Here is a 17,823-nt window from a genome sequence, read left to right on the forward strand (position 1 = left end):
ACTCCCCCGCCATCCCCAAGAAAGAAAGAAAAAAACAGGGTGTTATAAAGGGGAAAAATTGGATGGATAGCTATAAATCAGAAACTGATGGGTATGAAAAAGAACCAACTTGAAATTTTGGAAAGGGAAAAATAGATTTATTTAAATACAGAATCTCTACAGATACCATGAACTCTAGCCTGAATACAGTTGAAGATGGAAATTGGTGACACTAGAAAGCTGTAGAGGGAGTGTAACCAGAGCATAGAGCAGAGATGAAAACTGCCATGAGAGCAAATACAGATGGTGCAAAGAACTGAATGAAAAGTAAGAAAGAACCAATGCAGACACTATTTCAAGAATACTAGGTATAAAGAAAAACCGGAAAAGGAGGTACTGACCAAAAAAAAGGATTGTTTTTTAAATGGGAGCTATAACTCGGTTAGTAAATTAACAGGAAGTAAAGTTATCAGAGATACTTAATACAGGCAAGAAGGGAAGAGCCAGAAGAAAGGATCAAGATGAGTATGACGGGTAGACCTCTTGGGACCCTTTGTCCTTGAAACTGGAGTGCAGGGTGGGTCTAGGTGTGGATGAGTTAAGAGAGGAGCTAGCCTGGCCTGAAGTTTGGGGAGTTGCGAATGTTCCATTTCATCCATGAAATGGGAAGTGATCAACTTGAGAGTAAGAAAAGGGCAACGTAAACCTGGGGGCTCATGTTGCCTGATTTCAAGCTTTATTACAAAACTGTGATCACCAAGGCAGCATGGTCCTGGCACAAAAACGACACATAGACCAATGGAACAGAGTAGAGAGCACAGATATGGACCCTCAACTCTATGGTCAAATAATCTTTGACAAAGCAGGAAAAATATCCAGTGGAGAAAAGACAGTCTCTTCAATAAATGGTGCTGGGAAAATTGGACAGCTATGTGTAGAAGAATGAAACTCGACCATTCTCTTACACCATACACAAAGATAAACTCAAAATGGATGAAAGACCTCAATGTGAGACAGGAATCCATCAAAACCTAGAGGAGAACATAGGCAGTAACTTCAACATCAGCCACAAAAACTTCTTTCAAGACATGTCTCCAAAGGCAAAGGAAACAAAAGCAAAAATGAACTTTTGGGACTTCATCAAGATAAGAAGCTTCTGCACAGCAAAGGAAACAGTCAACAAAACAAAGAGGCAACCTACAGAATGGGAGAAGATATTTGCAAATGACAGTATAGACAAAGGGATGATATCCAAGATCTATAAAGAACACCTCAAACGCAACACCCAAAAAACAGATAATCATTTCAAAAAATGGGGAGAAGACATGAACAGACACTTCTCCAAAGAAGACATACAAATGGCTATCAGACACAAGAAAAAATGTTCATCATCATTAGCCATCAGGGAAATTCAAATCAAAACCTCATTGAGAGGGGCACCTGGGTGGCTCAGTGCGTTAAGCCTCTGCCTTCCCCTGAGATCATGAGCTCAGGGTCCTGGGATTGAGCCCTGCATCGGGCTCTCTGCTCAGCAGAGAGCCTGCTTCCCCCCTTCTCTCTCTACCTGCCTCTGCCTACTTGTGATCTTGGTCTATCAAATAAATAAATAAAATCTTTAAAAAACAAACAAACAAATCCTCATTGAGATACCACCTTACACTATGAGAATGACCAAAATTAACAAGACAGGAAACAACAAATGTTGGAGAGGTTGTGGAGAAAGGGGAACCCTCTTACACTGTTGGTGGAAATGCACGTTGGTGCAGACACTTTGGAAAACTGTGGAGATTCCCCAAGAAATTAAATATAGAGCTACCCTATGACCCTGCAATTGTACTACTGGGTATTTACCACAGAGATACCAATGTAGTGAAAAGAAGGGCCATATGTACTCCAGTGTTTATAGCAGCAATGTCCACAATAGCCAAACTGTGGAAAGAGCCAAGATGCCCTGCAACAGATGAATGGATAAAGAAGATGTGGTCCATATATACAACGGAATATTATGCCTCCATCAGAAAGGATGAATACCCAACTTTTGCATCAATATGGATGGGACTGGAGGAGATTATGCTGAGTGAAATAAGTCAAGCAGAGAAAGTCAATTATCATATGGTTTCACTTACTTGTGGAGCATAAGGAATAATATGAAGGACATTAGGAAAAGGAAAGGAAAAGTAAATTGGGGGAAATTGGAATGGGAGATGAACTATGAGAGACTGTGGACCCTCAGAAAGAAACTGAGGGTTTTAGAGGGGAGGGGGTTGGTGGATGGGTGAGCCTGGTAGTGGGCATTAAGGAGGCATATATTGCATGGAGTGCTTGGTGTTGTACGTAAACAATCTTGGAACACTGCATCAAAAACTAATATATTTTATGGTGACTAATATGACACAACTTAAAAAAAAAAGAAAAGAGCAACGTTGATGGTAAAGTAGATCATTATTCATTCAACTACTCTTTATAGAAAGCACATGTGGGATGATGTAGTGATGAACTAAGTGAGGTCCAATAGTATTTAGGCACTCCACAGTTGCTGGAGCACGCCAAAGATTCATAAAGGAGAGAGGTAAAGGGGAACAGAGACTACGGAGTAAGAACATTTTCTCAGAGTGCCTGCCTCTGTGAGGCAGGTTGCTTTGGTATTGCTAACCAGTAGGATGACCAGAGTGAGAGCAGTCCAGGTCAGTCCAAGGTTGGGTGGCACAGGGTGGGTGATCCCCAGGATAAATCCCCCTGGGGATCAGTGGAATCCCACATTCTTCTACCAGCCAGCCTCTTTCTCACGGAGGATTTTTATCTTCTCCAGTGGTTCAATTCTGTAAAATCTGGAGAAATATTTTAATTGAGGTTTTCTTTTCTTAAAGGCCTGTTCATTCATTCAAGAAATTTATTAAGCACCTGCTGCATGCTGGGCAGCAGTCCAGCTGTTCAGAATAGATCTGTGAACTCTACAGCAAGTGGAGCTCGCTCAGCTTGTAGTGGGGGCAGATAGGCAGGGAACAGTGAACACATGATGAAGAGGGTATCCTACAGGTGGGTAAGAGCAGATAGTGCTGTGGTCCTACAGGTGGGTAAGAGCAGATAGTGCTGTGAGAGGAGAGGGAAATTGAAGCAGAGCAAGAGGGGCTGGGATTGCAGAGTGGCACTCTGAACTGCTCAGTGGGTTGGCAAAAACAGAGCTCTCTGGGAGGGCAGTGTCTGAGGTGACTGAAGCAGGCCAGGGGACGGGTGACTCGGGAAGAGGGTTCTGTGCCACAGCCTCTGAGGTGAGAGAGAGCCTGTGTCGGGAGAACAGCCAGGAGGCTGGAGTGGCTGAGGGGAGGAGCAAGGGAGAAAACGGGAGCATGTCAAAGAGATTGCCTGGCAGGCAGGCTTAGAACTTTCTGGAACACCCTCTCCTCTTTTGCACTGGGTTTGGCAGGGTGATGTGGCAGGCACGTGGAAGCCAGCCAGAGGTAGAGGGGAGTGGTGTGGGACTTAGCCGAAGAATCTGGAGCAGCCCCTGCAGGCTCTTGAGCCCAAGAGATTGCTCTTGCCTGGCCCAGCTGCCAATTCTCATTCCAGGGCTGGGGGGCTGGGGTGAAGGAGAGTTCAGACAGCTGGGGAGAGGCAGACAAATGGCCCCAGGAGCACTATCCAAGTCACGGGTTACCTCGGGCTGATTGAGTGACCCCAGTGGGTTCATCGATCTGCAGTTGATTAACCTGGTCTTTTGAAACTTGGGGCCACATTCAGTGACGATTCAAACCCACCCCAAACCCTGAATACTTCAAAAACCGTAAATCAGCCTTTATTTATTTCACCTCCTAGAAACAGGCCGCAGCCAGAGTCCCGGAGTCCCGTAGAACCCAGGATCACATAATTAGATCTCACCAGCTCTTCCCACACAGCACTGTCAGAGGGAGGAGGCCTGGCTTGCATGTGAAGGGGCTCTGGTTTGTCATGCCGAGTTACTTCACGTTCCAGGGAAATGCTCTGAGGATTTATGAGTAGGTTATCTATTTAAGGCATACTTAGTGGCTGAGAATATTGTTTTGTTTCATGACGTGTATTTTTTTCATGTTGCAAAGCCCCAAATGCCATGAATTCTGGTGGTGGGAAATAAGGACAGTGTGAGGTGTAATTCTTCTCTGGGGGACGGTGCAAAAACGATGTGATCTGAGTTGTCTGATGTGGCATGAAGTGACATGGGCTGCCACATGCCACATGCCATGTCTCCCTTTGGGTCACCAGCCCAGGCCACAAGTCACCATCCCTCTGGTGTGGCTCACTCTGTTGCTCAGTATGTTTCTTCTGTGATTAGTAAGGAGACAATTCTTCAAAATCACTAATGTGAGTTGCAGCAAGATTCATTTTAATTCAGTGTTTTGTTTAGAAGGAACTTGTGTTTTCACATGGTGGGTTGTTACCAATGTTAGGCCTTCAGAACCTTACCATCCTTAGGAAGCATTTTTGCTGGCAGTAGGGGCCAGAGTCGTCATTGTGAGGTTCCTGTTCTGTAAATCCAGGAACTGTTGCTTCAGGGTGCGGGCAAGGCAATGGCCACAGGCAGGTCGCGGTGAGAGGGGTGACGGCTTACCTCAAGACTGCAGCTGCCTTCCTCCTATAACTGTCACCAGCTAAAGCTGCCACACGTGCTCAGCCTGAGCTCGGCTGGCTCTAATACCAAGTGTGAACAGGGGACCGGGTTACAGTTCTGGGGTTGAGACCAACCAGAGTCAAGCTGTCAGCAGTGATCACCTTAGAGGGAGAGGGGTCTAATAGTCCCCGGGCATCTTGGGGCTTCTTCAGGATTCTGTCACAGGCTTTACTTTTATGAACATTTTTCACAAAGATGTTATAAGAGAACTTGTGCGTGTATTAGTTCATCACAGCAGAGGAAACCAGTTAGAAGGCTTCATGGGAACCTAGGAATATGCCCATGCTTGTGGCAACCTTGGAAAAAATGTTTTCTTTTTTGTGAGGGTGAGCTGTTTTGAGGGTGAGCTGTTTTGTGCCATGGCAGGGCTCAGGATATGGGATGTGTTTCCCTGGTCACCTGGGCTCAGTCTCTCTCCCGTGGAGAGTGGCTGGGTGTGGAGTGACCACAGAGAGAGGCTGTGAGCCCTGGGAGAAGGCTGAGGAAAGAGTAGGTGGAGACTACATTGCAGTATCAAAACTAACCTTGCAACCCTACTCTCTCTCCAACCCCACGCTCCAGCTGCCCACTCCTCAGCCCAGGCCCAGGACCGACCAACTGCCACCGTGTCGCCCCTGCGCACCCAGAACTCCCCATCCCGCCTGCCCACCGCCAGCCTCAGGCCTCACTCGGTGGTGTCCCCACAGCATGTGCACCAGCCCCCCGTGCAGACAGTCATCGGACCCCAGTGCCCCCGACCAGCCATTCCGCTTACATCTGCAGCGTCTGCCGTCACACCTCCCAACGTCAGTGCTGCCAACCTCAACGGGGAGGCTGGAGGGGGGCCTATCAGTGGCTTGTCATCGTCCAGCCCCACCAACACCGGATGCAAACCAGATGAGAAGAAAAATGAAAAGGTAAGTGGCCTTTCTGAGTGAGCCCTGGCTGTGGCCCAGCATTGTAACTCTTTGGTACCAGACACCAATGACATTTTATAAAATTAAGGTGTGAATTAGGGCCCCAAGTTCTTGCCCTCAGATGCCTCAGGCCTGTGACAGAGATGGAGGCCAAACCAGCAAAGCAGCTTCCCTCGGAGTGGAATTCAGGTAGGCCTCAGGTTCAAGTAGGGCTAACCTGAGCCCAGATAGACCTTTTATGCAAATCAGAGAAAAAGTGTCATTTCCTCAGAATGGTTTAATTCTGTCTATTGGGAAGTCACTGTAATTTGCTCATTTTGTTAGAACAAGATACTGATTGCCAGGTACCAGGATATTATAATAATAAATATACAAATCTACTTATATACAAAGTGAACAGCTTCCCTTCCCTTCAATGTGTCATCCTTGTGCAGTGTACAACCTGTTCAACCACGTGGGACAGGCTGTTTTCTGAGGAGAAACAAGAGGGGGATGCTGGAATGACAGTTAATGTAGATAGCACTTTCAGTTATTCTTTTGTCACAAAAGTCCAGTGGGCTTGCCTCTGTTACTACCCAGCTAGACACTGGATTAGTCAGTGTTAGAATCAGATTTCTAAATCAGTGCTGCCCAATAAAAGTATAATTCAAGCTACCTATCTAATTTAAAATCTTCTAGTAGCCACATTTTTAATAAATTAAAAGAATTTTTAAAATAAAATTAAAAAGTAAAATTCATTTTAATGGTATAATCTATTAAACCCAATATCTAAAAATTTTATCATTCCAACATGTAATCTATATAAGAAAAATGTTGATGAGGTATTTTACTATTTTTTTACATTCAGTCTTTAAAACCCAGGGATACATCTGCAATGCTCACAGGTGACTGCCTTGCCCACTATTGTCCTGTCTGCATGTCTAGCTGGGAGCTACTCTCTTCATTGCCTTGCTGTATGAACAATGTATTCTCATTCCCTCTTGGCTTTACCACAGGCTGTGGATCTTTTAGAACCTTTCTATATAAAACCAGTCTCTTTTTTTTAAATATTTTATTTATTTATTTGACCAGAGAGGGAGAGCACAAGCAGGGGGAGCAGCAGAGGGAAAGGGAGAAGCAGACTCCTCGCTGAGCAGTTAGCCTTATGCGGGGCTCGATCCCAGAACCCTGGGATAATAACCTGAGTTGAAGGCAGACGCTTAACAACTGAGCCACCCAGACGCCCTTAAAACCAGTCTTCCAATGAGTGTGTGCTAGCCAGAGTTGGGGTGAACCCTGCAACACAGAGTGGTATATTCAAGGCAAGGATAGCCGCTCCTGTCTCTTGAGGAACAGTACCCAAACCAGTGTTGACTGCCCAGGCTGCATGTCCAGTGGACCCCGGAGGCACACCTACTAGCTCACTTCCTGGGCTTGGAGAGAGCACAGAGGCTTCTTGGAACTGTGCACACCAAATTCTTCAGGGCCCCCAGATTAGTGGTGCCCAGGCCTCATCACCGCCTGTCTCATCTGGTCCGGAGGAACGTTATTCCCATGCTCAGGGTTGTGGAAGAAGACTCGGTCACAGCCACTGCTCCTGTGCTCTCACCCAGCAGAGCTCAAGCCCCCTGAGACCGGCAGGGTCCCAGGCACGAAGTGAAATCATTGCTCTGCCGTTTGTGTCCATGTCTGTTTGCAAATCCTTTGGTCTCAGCCAGCTCCCTTCCACCTTGCAGCCTGGTTGGGAGATGTAGCTGGGCCTCATCAGGGGGCAGAGTGGGGTTACAAGCACCCCTCACACTTGGAAATACTTCCTGGAAGACTAGCTCCTCTGGGCCTTAAAAAAGCAATGGACTTGGAAAGGGAAAGGCAGTAATAGTTCTGTAAACATTTCTGGTTCTTTACCAAAAAATTCCCTCTCTCTAGTTTGCAAAACAGATAGGGCTAGGGCTCATGACGTTAGAGTCAGTCTTGTAGGAAAGCGATATTACTCACCATCTTGCCCTCTTAAGCATGTTGCTAAGGAAGTCCAGCGCTGGACCTGCTCTCAGCATTCCCAGCCTGTTAGATACCTAGCAGGCATTTTGTTCTCACTCAGAGTTCACTCTCTGCTACCAGTTCTCCTACATCAGCAAGGATGAGTTGAGTCCAGGGGACACCCAGAGGGTCCCTCTTGTTGAACGGCACCGTGGAAGGAATGCCTGCTCACAAAAGGAAAGCAGCAGACATGTGCAGCAGAAATGCACGGGCCAGCTGCTGCCTGTAGAGGCCATGCGCAGGGCTGGACACTGATGGCCCAGGGGCCGTCCATGCTGTGCTCTCAAGGAGGAGGTGAAATGGACTAGGCGGGATGAAACGAGCACATCTTTCTAGGTATGGCAGCAACTGTCCACGTCAGACCCAGGGGGAGAAATACTGTATATCGTCCTTCCGAGTGTGATGTGTGGTTTTCACTTCTCGCCTCTCATACAAAGAATAAACAAAAAAAAGCACTGTCTGAAAAAAACCACCTGTTAATGGTTTTTCCTTTTGTATTCCCAGTTGAATTTCTCCTACTTCAGAGTGAAGTGCAAACCATTCAGTTGCCATCTCTGGCAGAAGCGCCAAGACAGTAGCTGTTCCCGCAAACCTGTGCAGTGTACCCCAAGCCAGCCAGGGGGCCTTGGTGCCCTTGGGCTGTGCCCCTTGCCCCCTGCCCCCACCGGGACCACAGCCGAACAGATTTCACCCACTTTGAAAACACAGCAGTTGGCTTCAAATCTATTTCTGGGTAAACCTATCACAGACGTGCCCATGTCTAATTCCAATGGAAGGAATTTTTTAAGTAATTTTCCATATTCTCCAGGTTGTTATTGTTGTGAATTTTCCTCTGAAAAAGGCGGAGCTCCCAGCCATGCTATCCATGGAGACCCAAACCAAAGCGCCTGCAAGTTTTCACAGGGCCAGGCTCTTCTGAAATTTGATCCAGGCCCTTCCAAGCGTGGGCACAAGAGAGAAGACCATGACTGATGGGGCTCCTGGCCCCTGAGGTAGTGGCAGACGCAATTCTGTCCTAGGAGCATGGGAGATTTCTTCCCAGGCTTCCTGGCATGCAGGGTACAAAGAGGACCCAAATGTGGCTTGTGGGCACTGATTGCTGTGGAGACCCTTGGGAGGCTGGCACTCTGCTGGTCCTATGCTTGGGGATTGGGCTTCTCAGCTCTGCTCCAGGCAGGCCTTGTGCATTGGCCCTACTTGGCCCACTTTTGGGTTGAGGCCTCCAGAGAGACTCAAGGGCTGACAGGATGGGTGCTCGCTTCTAGAAGTAGACTGGATCCTGAGCCAGAGCTCCTCTCTGGGCCCAGGACTTCGACCTGAGTGTGCAGCCTCCACCCTCTCTCCCAGAGGCTCTTCCTGCCCATCTTTCTGGTCCTATGACTGCCTGCAGGGGCTGCCCTGTGGCCCGGCTGCCAGCCTCCTAGAGAGCTGCCCACTTCTGCTAGCAGGGCCCACTCCAGAGTTGTGCCCTTGTGCCTTAGCCCTGAAGCCCGCAGTGAGGAAGCCTGGACAGGACAGGGTGCATAGAGGACAGGTCTGAGATGGGGGACTTCGGACCCAGGGATTCTCTTAGAGCCCTGGACAGCACTAGGGACTCTTCCAGCATCTGGAGCCATTTAGGCTGATTGGAGATCTGTTCTGCTTGCGGACAGATCTGCTGGAGGTGGCCCTACATGGAAGAGGCCCCCTCCCCAAGAAGACATAGGAAGGATGTGTGTTGTATAGCTTCAGGGTACCCCAAGCTGGGTGGATCCCTTCCTGGTCTCCCAGGGTGGAGACAGGAGAGGCACCCCCGGCATGGGGAGGACCCCAGGGCACAGAGAAGACCCCAAGCATGAGAAAGGCCCCAGAATATGGAAATCATAAAGGTTACAGTCTTCAGAAGGTGCAGCTGTGGGCGTCATTGGAGGTCTTCCCACCAAGGACTTGGGCCTAATGTTTCTGAAGAAGGGACTGGATATAATTTTTGGAGTCATCTTTTGGTGCCCACAGATTGCAGAGTGGAAAGAAAATCTTGGAAGAATTTTCAGATGATCTGGAGTATTTAAGTTAACCCCTTTATGCTTAAATCCATTTCTGTGCTTGAAACAACCATCAAATACCACCTGTCCGACCATGACTTTTCTGTTTCTGAGGTCTTGTGAACACTCCGCACCAGATGATATGGTTCAGTTATCCCTCAGGGTCAACTCCGTGGGAGAGTCATCATAAAGAGAGCACTGTGCCCCGGGACAGAGGCCACGGTCAGTGACTAGCAGCAGTGACATGCTGAAGCAGGAGGTAGAAGATCATGGCCCTCCTGAAGCCAGGAAGCATTCCCCAACCATCTGGCTAGAAGTCATTCAAGTCACCCCTCTCTCTCCTGTTCATTACAAGGAGCATGTATGTGGCCCAGGTAGAATGATGGGCCCTGGGAGTCTATAGTGAGAGAAGATTCTGCTCCAGCCTAGAGGGACACTGAGTTTAGTACCAGGATGCAGGCTGGGAAACGGGCAATTGGGATAAAGGGATAACTGACCCATATCGTCTGGTGTGGAGTGTTCACAAGACCTCAGGAACAGAAAAGTCCCTCACCTGCCGCCAGAGCCCACGTGGCAGTGAGCCGTGTGATCAAAGCCACTTGGCTGGCACGACCTTTATAATGAAGGCTTTGGGGGGCTGGTCTGAGAGGAAGAGCAGACCTGACAGAACAACAGATAACGGCAGCCACTGGGCCTGGCCTGTAGTGGGGGCAGGACCTATGGGTGTTTGCAGGTGAACTCTGAACTTGATCTGTATTACCCATGTCCCACCCATTTAAGAGTATAGCAAGGCATGCATTATATAGTTGCGACTGTATTTTCAGTGGAAACCCAGGCAGGTTCAACAGAAAGAAATCTTGAGGGTGAAGCTCTTTAGAACAACCAGGCAGGTTTTTTTCTAAATTGAAGAATCACTGGTTTATGAATCATTTTCTCTCCAGTTGGGCTCTCGGCAGTAAGCAAGTCTTGACTCGCACTGTTTCTAAGATATGAACTGGAAGGGGGGCTACTGTAGGCTCTGTAAGCAACGTCTCAGTTGCGGCCAGCATGTTCCCAATTTCGAGACAGGCAGACACCCTCCTGCTGTCACGCACTAGCTGCGTGAGCCCCACCAACCAAACCAGTGCTGAGGAGGTGTCCTGCTGCGTTGGATGACATTAATTAGGGCTTGGGCTGGGCTGGGGCTGACCTCACCAGATCTGAATTCTGCTCTAGGCCTGGTCCTCACACTGAGCTCTTGCAGGGAGAGTTGCCCCCAACTCGCTTGCAGGTCAGGCCCAAACCTGCAGACAGCCTCCAAGTGGTGTGGTGTTTCTGGTGGGGCCACAGCAGAAGAGGGTGGCTTGTGAAGCATGTGTGGGCCCACAGACCCATGTGGCATGTCTTCATGGGCTTTGGGAACCCCATGTGCCCCATAAATGAGTTGCTTAGGAGTCTGGTGTTCAGTTGGTCAATTGTGGGTTGTGGAGGCCCCCTTCCTTCCAGGAACGCTCCTGCCGGGCAGCTCCTATCCCCCTTGGCACTGGTTTTGGCACTCTGGCTGGGCAGTGGGTCCCTTTCTGACTGCTGTCAGAAGCAGCTAGGAGCCCCAACTTCTAGCCCCACTAGAAGCCCCAACTTCAGAACTCCTCTCCTCCCTGTGGCTGGGCTGCCTCCTGTGGGATGAGGAAAGCTGGCATTTAGCTTATGAGTAATTTTTAGGCTGAAACTGAACCCATCCTGAAAGCACGAATGAATCCCAGCTGTCAAAACAAAGCCATTCTGAAGTTTTGTAGGCAACTTATTTTTGGAAGGGAGCATGCTGCTGGAGTGTCACGTCCCTGATGACAATGACAGAGCCTCTTCCTCATGCCTGTCAGAGCACGGACCCCTGGCGGGATAGGACAGTGGCCCCACTCCATCTGTGGAGAGCTCAGAGGCAGCTGGAGACCTTCTGCAGGGGTTGACTATCTCCCAGGAAGGCAGCACAGGGCCAAGCCACTCCCCCAGGTCTTCCATAGAAACCCCCAGCTTTTGTTCTGAGGTGAGGTTCTATCCAATGCACTTCTGGCTGACTACTTGGTAGGATGCTGGGGACCCTTTCAGGGCACAGATGTGCACACAAAGTCCTGGTAACCAGGTGGCCTGCCCGAGCTCATGCAGCTAGTCATTACTGGGAATAGAACCAGACCCGCTGGTGCTTAGGCAGGTGCCACTTCCTCTCCTCTACCTCTGTTGGCCAGCTTCTCCTACTGGGAGCTCAGGGGCTCCTTTCACAGAGCATTCAGGGTAGGATCCGGATGAAAGAAGGCTCAGACTGCTTAATGAGCATAGAGGCTGTGTCTGGGGCGCAGCTGCCAGGTGTAAATCAGGGACCTTCTATTTGTCCACACACCCTGTGGCGTTGAGCAAGTCCCTCACCTTCCCGTGCCTCTGTTTCCTAACCTGTAAATGAGGACGGTGGCACCCGTCACCCTGAGTTTTGGGGAGGAGTAAATCAGTTAATCTCACAAATGCTTAGCCTAGTATTTGGAACAAAAATACTAGAAATCATTATTAAGCATTTGATAGGGAAGGGAAGGCCAGATCCCATAAGAATTAGGAGAAAGATACAGATATAAAACTTAGATCCTGGAGGCTTCTAATAAAAGATTAAAAGGCCATTTGACTTTGCAGTTTTAGAAAAAAGACAGTTAACATGGCCAAATGGAGAGATGTGGGCTACTCAAAAATGAACCCGAACCGATCGGTGTAATCTCTTATCAGGATTTATTCATCTCCTCTCCCACCGGCAGTTCCACTTTCTGGTTTCTCTTTCCTATGTCCACTGAGAAACGTAGCTATAAAACAGTTTTTTAGGTGTCAGTTTTCTACCTGATGTTCAGCCTAAACAATGGATGAGAGTGCAAGAAAACAATTTTAGTCAGAAGTCACGTTTCAACTGCAAAACATTAAACCAAAATTCATTTTTAAAATAGAAATAAACTAGCAATGGAGAAGAATTTATGATTACTGGTAATGACACATGGGGGCTCTGTGATTCTCCCCAGAGGGCAGAGCCCATCAAGATTGCTGGGGGATTTTTACACCCTAGTGGCATATGATCTAGCCCTCCCGGACTGTGGTAGCAAGGTTGGTGATGTGGACTGCAGGCATGTGAGTGCCCAGGAGCCATGGAGCACACTTGATTCCCACAGCAAGTTTGGATTCTGTTCTGCAAAATTCTTCCGCTTACCTCCTTCTTTCTCATGATGTTGCTTTACCCTGCTCTTAAAGACAAGGAACTTTTTTCTAGTCTTCCCTACCCAGGGAAAAACTCAGCTGATGAAATCAATTAAAAAGAAAAACATACACATGCACCCCATAAACCACACCAGAGGTAACACTTGCAGAATGGACCTAAAGGCTGTCCTTCCTAGAAGGCAGACAGTGTCAGCTTGCTGGGGCATCTCTAATGTTCTAGAGAACTTGTGAGTGCTCTTCCGTTTTGCCACTTAACTGAAGACAATGGTGAGAAAGAACAGAGTGCTGCAGTCATCATTTTGTTTGCTGTGGTTTTATTTTGTTTTGTTGGCGCTCACTACCCAGGCAGTGGTGGCAGAGGTGAGGGCATTATACCAGCTCCTTGAGATCAGATAACTTTATACCATCTTTTCCCTCTGGGGTGAAGTCACTCATGGGGTAGACTTGATTTTTGTTTACCTAATATCTTATGCACTTAGTAATTTCAAGGCCATGTCTTGGTAAATTACAAGATACATTTGCATATAGCAGGAGAATGAAGTCCATTAATCTTTTTGGTGGATTCACACTCTTTCTGTCCCTCTCAAGTAGAACTAATGAGTCAATTTAATGAAAACATTATTGCTTTCTAATCTCTTTGTACAGACCAGCAGTAATGACTAGTTTACTGGCTTACATCAACTTCCTTCTGATTCTGGTTCTCTGCTTCACTTTGTATAGCCTTAGACAAATCACTTGGACTTCAGTTTGCTTGATATTAAAATAAGAATAATATTTTCTTCCATTGAACCATCAATTATTGGTTGTATAAGTCAGAACTCTCCAGAGGAAGAGGACCAATACAACATATAGATATAAATATTTATTTTAGGAATTGGCTCCCATGATGAATGTGGAAGCTGGCAAGACCATCTGTGAGGAAGTCCAGCAGGCTGAAAACTCAGGCAAGAGTTGATGCTGTAGTCTTTCTTTTTTTTTTTTTTTAATTTATATATATTTTTTTCCAGAAAAACAGTATTCATTATTTTTTCACCACACCCAGTGCTCCATGCAAGCCGTGCCCTCTATAATACCCACCACCTGGTACCCCAACCTCCCACCCCCCCGCCACTTCAAACCCCTCAGACTGTTTTTCAGAGTCCATAGTCTCTCATGGTTCACCTCCCCTTCCAATTTACCCAAATTCCCTACTCCTCTCTAACGCCCCTTGTCCTCCATGCTATTTGTTATGCTCCACAAATAAGTGAAACCATATGATAATTGACTCTCTCTGCTTGACTTATTTCACTCAGCATAATCTCTTCCAGTCCCGTCCATGTTGCTACAAAAGTTGGGTATTCATCCTTTCTGATGGAGGCATAATACTCCATAGTGTATATGGACCACATCTTCCTTATCCATTCATCCGTTGAAGGGCATCTTGGTTCTTTCCATAGTTCGGCGACTGTGGCCATTGCTGCTATAAACATTGGGGTACAGATGGCCCTTCTTTTCACGACATCTGTATCTTTGGGGTAAATACCCAGGAGTGCAATTGCAGGGTCATAGGGAAGCTCTATTTTTAATTTCTTGAGGAGTCTCCACACTGTTTTCGAAAGTGGCTGCACCAACTTGCATTCCCACCAACAGTGTAAGAGGGTTCCCCTTTCTCCACATCCTCTCCAACACATGTTGTTTCCTGTTTTGTTAATTTTGGCCATTCTAACTGGTGTAAGGTGATATCTCAATGTGGTTTTAATTTGAATCTCCCTGAGGGCTAATGATGATGAGCATTTTTTCATGTGTCTGATAGCCATTTGTATGTCTTGATTGGAGAAGTGTCTGTTCATATCTTCTGCCCACTTTTTGATGTGTTTGCCTGTTTCGTGTGGGTTGAGTTTGAGGAGTTCATTATAGATCCTGGATATCAACCTTTTGTCTGTACTGTCATTTGCAAATATCTTCTCCCATTCCGTGGGTTGCCTCTTTGTTTTGTTGACTGTTTCCTTTGCTGTGCAGAATCTTTTGATTTTGATAAAGTCCCAGAAGTTTATTTTCGCTTTTGTTTCCTTTGCCTTTGGAGACGTATCTTGAAAGAAGTTGCTGTGGCTGATACCAAAGAGATTACTGCCTATGTTCTCCTCTAAGATTCTGATGGATTCCTGTCTCACGTTGAGGTCTTTTATCCATTTTGAGTTGATATTTGTGTACGATGTAAGAGAATAGTCGAGTTTCATTCTTCTACATATAGCTGTCCAGTTTTCCCAGCACCATTTATTGAAGAGACTGTCTTTTTTCCACTGTATATTTTTTCCTGTTTTGTCAAAGATTAATTGACCATAGAGTTGAGGGTCCATATCAGGGCTCTCTACTCTGTTCCACTGGTCTATGTGTCTGTTTTTATGCCAGTACCATGCTGTCTTGGTGATCACAGCTTTGTAATAAAGCTTGAAATCAGGTAAGGTGATGCCGCCAGCTTTATTTTTGTTTTTCAACATTTCCTTAGCGATTCGGGGTCTCTTCTGATTCCATAGAAATTTTAGGATTATTTGCTCCAGCTCTTTGAAGAATGGCGGTGGAATTTTGATCGGAATGGCATTAAAAGTATAGATTGCTCTAGGCAGTATAGACATAAAAGGTATCCAAATTGGTAATGAAGAAGTCAAACTCTCTCTCTTCGCAGATGACATGATTCTTTATATGGAAAACCCAAAAGACTCCACCCCCAAACTACTAGAACTCATACAGCAATTCAGCAACGTGGCAGGATACAAAGTCAATGTGCAGAAATCAGTGGCTTTCTTATACACTAACAATGAAAATACAGAAAGGGAAATTAGAGAATCGATTCCATTTACTATAGCACCAAGAACCATAAGATACCTTGGAATAAACCTAACTAAAGAGGTAAAGGATCTGTACTTGAGGAACTATAGAACACTCATGAAAGAAATTGAAGAAGACACAAAAAGATGGAAGACCATTCCATGCTCTTGGATCAGATGCTGTAGTCTTGAAGCAGAAATTTTTCTTCCCCACAAAACCTGATTGCTCTTAAGGCCTTCAACTGATTATATGAGGCCCACCTACACATCCAGGAAGATACTCTAAGTAATCTTTATTTAAAATCAACTAAAAAAGAAATAAATAAAATCAACTGAGTGTAGAAGTTAATTATGTCTACTACGTATTTTCACAACAACATTTAGACTAGTACTTCACTAAACACTGGGCACCATAGCCAATCAAGTTGGCACATAGAGCTAACTGTTAAAATCTACCCTTTGTCAACTTGGCCTTCATGGCCTTTTCTGTAAAGCATATTAGTCTCCAAATAAAGACAACAGTGAGGTCATGCTTCTGCCTAATACAATACAACTATGCTGTATACAACTGAAAATGTACTAACCCTTTCTCCAGAAGAGTGTTAAAGTCCTTAGGTGATGTTCACTCTTCTCCTTGATATCCTATAACTTGAATACTGTGATGTGAAGTTAAAAATATTTAAGTACTGTGATAGGAAGTCAGCACAACTTACATAACATCATAAGGGGATGAGAGAGAAGAAAAAGATTATACACATACGCATACAAACATAATCATAACAAAATTAATTATAATCCTTGTTCCTATACCTAATCATAGCTGGTATTCTTAACTACTTCTTCCACTACCCATTCCATACTCTCTTTGACTTCATCAAGCACCTCAGCAAGCTGTGGTTCCTTACCTGGTAGGGTAACCCAAATATTCATCCCTGAAGGGTCTGGGTTACTAGAATACTGACTGACTTGGCTTGTTATAGCTTTCCATTGACCTTCAACACAGGGCATGGTAGTAGTTAGAGATGCCTTGAGGAACATACCATGTTCCATGCTCTTCCTCACCTCCATTGTGGCGTGCAGCCCAATTTCACGCAAACTAAACCCAATTTCTGACTGAAATAGTTATAATCAGGATCAGTAACTAACTACTTTCTTTGCTGGTTTATTCAGTCATGAGGAATCCAAAATTGTTGGGTGGTTGTTTTAACTTCCAGTTCAATAGAATTCTTATTGTGTCTCCTGGTGGAAGCATTCCTACCTTTGAAACTAAGATCTCTAGGCCAATAGAGCATAAAGTCATGGGAACCAAGGTGAAAAATTTTGCTGGTGGGTCTCTGGGTAATAGCACATGGTACTATTCCCATTCCCACACCTTTGTTCCTGGACATGTGAATCTAGGCTATAGGAGAAACTGCACCATAAACTGAGTGCTGATTCAGAGCATGTACATCCTCCTGAGAACCTTGCCCCTAACCCTGCAATGTGTTGCCACCCAGCTGATATTGTAACAGGATCTCCAAAAGACCATTCTGTCAAGCCAGCTGCTTTAGGATAGTAAGGAACACTGTAAGATCAGTGCACCCATTGCTATACTTTTTTCACTGTGAAGAGAGATCCTTGATCAGAAGCAATGCTGTGTGGAATGCCTCAATGATGGATAAGGCATTCTGTAAGTCCACGGGTAGTAGTTTTGGCAGAAGTATTGCATGCAGGGAAGGCAAATCCATATTCAGAATAAGTGTCTCTTTCAGTGGGAACAAAATGCTGCCCATTCCATGATGGAAGCAGGGCAGTGTCCTTAACCTGCCACCAGATACCTGGCTGCTCACTCCAGAGAATGGTGCCATATTGGGGGCTCAGTGTTGGTCTCTCTGCTCCTATAACCAAGTCATCATTGGTGAGTGGAAGTCTACCATACTAAAGCCATATATGACCTTGTAACAATAGCCACTTGGCAGGACTGGCTGGGGAAAGAGGATACCTGGTATCCACAGAATGTGTCATTAAATCATTCTCTGCTAAGTGCAGCCTTGAGTGAGAATTCATGGAGGACACAATTTTATCTCAGATTTTTGCCCATTCATTGAGGTCTCTCCTTTCACCACTTTTTCCAGACCTCCTTGACACCTCCTTGCACAGTAGCTTGGACCTGTTTCAGAGCCTTCTCTTGTTCTGGGCCCTACTCAGAACTAGCAGCTCTGTCGGCTTACTTAGTAAGTGGGGTGGAAGGCACACCCAAATGG

General features: G+C 46.2%; 1 protein-coding gene across 2 annotated transcripts in view; it reads left to right on the forward strand.

Moving 5' to 3' along the window:
* Positions 1-17,823, forward strand: part of SH3RF3 (SH3 domain containing ring finger 3) — a 388,055-nt gene that overhangs the window by 327,220 nt on the left and 43,012 nt on the right. For both annotated transcript variants that reach the window (XM_044263806.1, XM_044263807.1), the window contains exon 8: positions 5,183-5,517. In XM_044263806.1, the coding sequence (XP_044119741.1) occupies positions 5,183-5,517 (335 nt within the window). The remainder of the gene's footprint in view (positions 1-5,182; positions 5,518-17,823) is intronic.

This window comes from Neovison vison, chromosome 8, assembly GCF_020171115.1.
Source record: "Neovison vison isolate M4711 chromosome 8, ASM_NN_V1, whole genome shotgun sequence".
In the NCBI taxonomy this organism is placed as follows: domain Eukaryota; kingdom Metazoa; phylum Chordata; class Mammalia; order Carnivora; family Mustelidae; genus Neogale; species Neogale vison.